The sequence below is a fragment of the Atta cephalotes genome (assembly GCF_000143395.1).
Source record: "Atta cephalotes unplaced genomic scaffold scaffold00018, whole genome shotgun sequence".
NCBI lineage: Eukaryota > Metazoa > Arthropoda > Insecta > Hymenoptera > Formicidae > Atta > Atta cephalotes.
Window position 1 is genome coordinate 3777066 of NW_012130082.1, and position 6619 is coordinate 3783684.

Genomic DNA, 6619 nt, shown 5'->3' on the forward strand with positions numbered 1-6619 from the left:
CTCTGCATTTTTTCCATCTCGATCCAATATCCAAACGAAGGATATGGCTTTATAGAAAGAAGGAAAGATATCGGTTGCATTTCAGTGGCCTCTAAGTAGAAAAGTCCATTAAAAGCATTTCCGATTTCACATCCGTGACTTGCGTCGGCGTTTACGTGGATGGCGTAACGTCACTACTATGAAAGGAATGACCGCATTCGAATTATGAATATTTTTCATCATTGGAGCTCTTTCAATGTACACTTCGATTAATCTGAACATTACTCATCAGTGCGGGTATAATTCCGATCGGAACAAGGCAAACTCTTATATTCATGCTTGAAAGAATCATATCAATTCAGTAAATACTGACGATAATAAATAGAAAATATAATAGATAATAATATTGTTCAACAATCAAATTCTCTCTGAAGTGCGATAGTACATTTTCCACAGATTTCCGAACCATAAAAGTCTCTTCCCAATATAGGTTTAATGGGAATTGGCGATGTGAAGCAATAAATTAGATACAGTAATAATTTCCGTAAAGTTCAATGATTATATATTCTAGCACAGATCGCTGCACTTCTAGAGACACCTGTGTACATACACTTCAAAATAATACTATTGCACGTTCAACAATTTTATGTGTATATACTACTAGTATGAGTTGTACTACTAGTATGTGTATATACTACTAGTATGAGTTGTTAATTAATAAATGCATAAAGTTCTTTACACATTTATTAATTATCAATGCTATTGCTATATGCGGTGATTATTGGTATAGCATTCGGGGTTCTCGTTACATTAAAATTTATCACACATATATTGCTATGGAAATGCATTCTCATGTTTAATGCATAACGAGTATTCGCAACTAATCTTTGTTTCTTTGTCTCTCTATGTGCTCTGAAGTAATGATGATTTATTTACTCACGATGAAACGATATATCGATCACACAAGATTATTAAGTATAAATGTAACTAAAGTTGCGAGATTACATTACCTCTCGTACATTACGAAATAAAGCATTATAAATGCAATTTATAATTTAAACTATAATTGAAAATAATCATGCTTAGGCTGTATATACTTATCAGACTATGCATTGAAGAGATTGAGAGTGAAGATTGAAAGTGAAAATTAAAAATTTGACCAATCAAACCAAAAAGGCTAAAATTTTTTTGTTCTCATTAATCAAATTTCAAATTTCAATTTTCAGTCTCAATCTTCAAGTAGTCTGATTTCATAGTCTGATTTCAATCTCACATATTTAAAGGATCAATAACAGTTTGAGAGAGAGAGAGAGAGAGAAAGGGAAGAAGGAATATATATGTATATAAAACGTGATTTCCATAAACATATTTTCCTTCACATAAGTATTAATAAAACATTCCATTTAAAACATTTGCATACATTGTTCATGCATACATTGTTAGGAATTACTTTATATACCTTTATTTACATGATCCGAAAGAAAATATTTGCAGCGCGACGATAAAACATAGCGAATACCGGTTATTACAAACCATTAATTACAAACCAGCAGCGAAAAACAATCTATCACCTGCAGTTTGTAATTACAATGAACTGATTATTTGGTGATTCTAAAAGAATTTACGCCAATAAATCGGAGTCCTTAACTTTTATTGTAAAACTTTTGAACTGAAAATGGTAGGTTTTAAAGAAGAAATATCATTTTTAAGAAAATTCGGAACATATAAGATTAATAATTGTTTAAATAATTACTTATTAATTGAGTGTTATTTGTTGAATACGTGCATTTCGTATTGTATATCAGAATTGTGATTTAGTATAGTAAAATGAAAATTTTTCGCTATGGATGTGTATAAATATCTATATATTAAACGAATAAATTCTGTGAAGAAATAAGTAAACACAAATATTTATTTATAAACAGCCTATGTTATACATACACACATATATATATATATATATATATATATAAAGTAAAATTTGTTTTGTGAATATATATATATATATATATATATTAATGAGTTTAATGTTTTTTATATATTACATAATATTAAATAATTGATAATTTATTTAAACTAATAGTAAACAATATGTCTTTTAAATAAACAGTTTTAATCCTAGTAAGATCTTCTAAGATTATAGCAATAAATTATTTCAGTAGATATTTCTTTTTTCACGTGAAACGAATGACTGCACCGTATTAAATCTATGTTAATGCGGCTAACTAAATCTCATTGAATTCTCGTTTCAACAGTAAGGAAGAAGATAGGTGAGGGAAAGAAAGAATAGGTCGACGATGTTACAAGGAGACAGTTTTGATTGAGTATCCTCTCGAAAGCACTCCATAGAATCGTTGAAAGCTTCAAGCAACTCATGTTGCAAATGTTGCGGACACACCCGGTACATTGCACATATATGCATATACACATACAATAGATGTATATATATCTATATATATAGGAACAATATATGCATTGAATGCAACAGGATCTACTTCAGAGATCATACGCTCGGAAGAGTGCATCCGACTCCCTGTGAGAGAACCTGGTAAAGAATGGGAACGACGGATAAAAATACAGCCTCGAGAGGAGAAGGGAATTTAGACAAGTTCATATTTATTACTTAACTAGCTTATTTCCTTTTTGGAACTTTGTCATATGATGTTCATTAACGATCAATGAAAGATTTCTTTTTTTATTATTGATTCGATATTTTTAGTTGTAGTAATATTATTTAAAGTTTTGAGCAAGAAGTTTGAATCGTCCTAGAGATTGGTTTATTTCGTGAAATCATAATAATACATGGTATTAATTAAATTAATAATGTTCTATGATTGATATTTAATTATTATTACTCAATTCTTTATATTATATGCACATTAACTGAATTCAATGTAATGCTATAATATAATTCGAATATATTATCATTTAATTATTTATTTGTAATTGTCAATTAATTATTTGTAAAAAGAGGAAAAGATCGCTTATACATATATATCTCTATCTTGAGTAATTTCCAATTTTATTTCAATATTTACTGATGCATACATTGTTAAACTCTTGCTTGCTTGTTCGTTGTTCAATGATCGTTTTTTTTGTAAATTGCGACGATGTTGACTCCATGACTTAGACTCTAATGACTTCAATATCCGTGTTTTAATAGCTAGATTGTTAAACAATTGTCTTTGTTCAAGATTTAAAATATCGAAGCGATGAAATAATCATCATCATGTCTTTATTCGATGTCACAATTCTTTTTGCATTACTCTCAAATTCCTGCGTCGTAGTATTTTAAATTTTATTAAACTTACTAATGCATCCATATTGCAAATGAACATTTGCGAATTGAAATAGCATCATCTAATCACTATCACCAAACATTATTTCCGCGAAAAATACTTTTACGTACTTATCTTAAGTGTGATAAAAATTATTACGATAATAATTGTAATTGTTGCATAATATGGATACAGAGATACTAACATTGATTTAATTGTGCTGCGATAAGCTATTATTAATAAGTATCATATCTATTGTAAATATATATATAAAACTGTAATTATCAATAAGTTGATATCACATCATAGCTATTATTAATAAGTTGATATGATTAATTATGATCATTATATAGACTGTTATTTTATTGTGTTTTACTATTAATATGTAATAAGAAAAATTTTTCTTTGATAGAAAAATATGATTCTTGCCGGTTTAAACATTGAACATTTATTGTTATTGGCAAATAAACGACGTTCATTAAACGCTAATTATACGACTAATTAGATAAATACGGTAAAGCATGGCTCATTTTACATTCTTCGTCCTGCTCTGTTTTCGCGAAAATCCGTTGGATCCGAGCACACTATATCTCCGTTGTTAAGTCTCGCTTATAATTTATCGAGAAACTTTAAATGGACTCTAGCGCACGTTGAAAAACTTGTGGGATACCCATTAGCTAAGTAATATAGATTTATGCAAGAAAAAAAGAGATAGAAAGAGAGATCCCATCACGAACATTTCATTATATTCACAATATAAATGTAATGTTGAAGAAGTTCACATTTAGTATAAAATCGCACAATTTGTAGAATATAAAATATATTAAAATAAAATATTAAAATAAAAAGAAAGATAGAAGATAGATAATTTGCCTCCTTACTTTAAAAGTGACACAACTAAAAAAATTAAGAAAAGAAGAAAAAACTAATTCTAGAAAAGAGAAAAAAATTAATTCTAAAAAAGAGAAAAAAACTAATTCCTTGAAAATTATTTAATAATTAATCAAATAATATCAACAAAATGATTATACATATATTTTTAATGTAAATGATCATTTTTATCAGTTTCATTTTATAACTCATAGGCTCGGTTGCACCAACGTTACTTTGACTTTAAGCAAAGCTTAAAACTCTCTCCGTCTCTGTCTCTCTTTCACTTTAAAACGACATAGTAAGTCTTAAAGTCAAAGTAACATTGGTACAACTGGATCTTAAAAAATTCACTTTTTTTAGTTATGATGTTTTTAATGATTTTTTTATGAACTTAAATTAGTTCACTTTTGATGATTGATGAAGAGTTATATTTAACTCATTCATGGCAATAATTCGAAAATCACATCTTTTGACGTAAGACAGTAATATATATAATCGTTAAACGGTACGAGAAAATCGTGAAGAGATACTGACTCAAAATCTGATTCAAAGAGGAAAAGCGAGATGAAAAGAAATGTATGTTTTCATGTCATGTTTTATTATACTGCAGAAGAATAATATTCCATTCTTTCTTTCTGTTCACAGCTGACAGCAGTTTTCTACTAGCAAACGCTCAGATCGTCGACTTCCCGATCGTCTATTGCAACGAAAGCTTCGTCAAGATCTCCGGCTACAATCGTGCAGAGGTACGAGTACGTTATTTGATATTACATACGATATTTAATTTGTGTTTTCTTCAATCTTTTCATCATCAATATTATTGTGTTTTATTATTTTCGTATAATTGTATTTACATGACACAATGCATGAAAATGAATAACTTTACTCGTAAAATTTAAACATTGCGATAATGTTAATTAATTAATTAGTTAATTACATATTATGTCAAGCGTCACAAAATTTAATTTGTCAGATATTCATTTAATTTATTCGATACAATAGACCGCCAATTATCTGAACATGGATTATCCAAATATTGATTTTCTGTAATAATTTCAATATTTAAATAGGAATATTATACAGGATGATAGTTAAATACTCTAAAAGATTTTTTAAGAATTAGTCCTCATATTAAATCAAGATGAAAATAATACATAATAATATATAATAATATATAATTATATATTATATAAAGTTTTCATTTTGATTTATTATAAGGAATTACTTTTTAAAATTTTTCAGTCAAAGGATTTGCACGTTATCAGCGTATCATGATCTTTTTTTAATTAATTATTAATTAATTCTTAATCTTTCAGAGTTATATAATATATAACATCTACCTATAAAATATATAATATATAATAATATATAATATATAATATATAATATATAATATATAATATAATAATTTACATATTACAATTATATTAAAAATTATTTTACTTGTACCGATTTGTTTTAATATACATTTTTAGAAAGTTTTATTTAAAAAGCTGATCAATAACAAGTATATTACTGTTCTTCAGTAATACACTTGTTGATTTGGCTATATTTGGAAATATGGAATATATATGGAAATATGGAATTATTACTAATATAATTTGTGCTTGATATGTGTGCTTTATGCAGGTTATATTTCTTTTCTTAAATTATGCATTGGAATCAACAGGCATTGACGTTGTTTCGCGTTTGTATCGAATCTTCTCTAAGAGCTGTTTACTTTGGTAAAAATCCAATAAATATTATATACACAACATTGTCGAATATTCCGGAATATCCTTTAATATTTACTTGGCAATACAGTATATTATAAACAATGGTTTGCTTATTCTTTATCATTTTTCACTCTTTAAAGAACGAGACTAGTGCAAGTGGCGAGCAGATAACGGGTTTTAGCGATTAGCGGATTCATTCATCGACATTAATTTATTACACTCATGCATAAAGATAAAGGACCAGAAAGTTATGTGCGAGACAAGAAGTCGACTCTGATATCGAACTTTTTAGCTAAAGATTAATTAATAGCTAATTTAACTTAATTGATCATTCATTTAATGATCTTCTCTCTGAATTCAGTAATTTGTTGTTTATTTTATATATTGTTGATATTTATTATTATTGTTGTAGAGAATCTCAAAATTTATACGAATAAAAAAAAATAATTGATACATTGGATGAGTGACTAAAACAACCAGAATTTTGTTATAAACATTGAGTACACAATGGAGGGAGGAAGTATTATTATTCATTCTTATATTCTAATTTTTCCTTATTTACCTTATTTATCTCTTTTATATTACATCCACATTTAAATGCATGACCATCATATTTGCTGCAGTTTTAAAGGATTTACTTGAATATGCGTGCGTGTGCGTGCGTGTGCGTGCGTGTGCGTGTGCGTGCGTGTGCGTGTGCGTGCGTGCGTGCGTGCGTGCGTGCGTGCGTGCGTGCGTGCGTGCGTGCGTGCGTGCGTGTGTGTGTGTGTGTGT

General features: G+C 28.1%; 1 protein-coding gene across 2 annotated transcripts in view; it reads left to right on the forward strand.

The window, feature by feature from the left end:
* Positions 1 to 6619, forward strand: part of LOC105618771 (potassium voltage-gated channel protein eag) — a 71008-nt gene that overhangs the window by 39260 nt on the left and 25129 nt on the right. For both annotated transcript variants that reach the window (XM_012200302.1, XM_012200303.1), the window contains exon 2: positions 4776 to 4876. In XM_012200302.1, coding sequence (XP_012055692.1) covers positions 4776 to 4876 — 101 coding nt within the window. The remainder of the gene's footprint in view (positions 1 to 4775; positions 4877 to 6619) is intronic.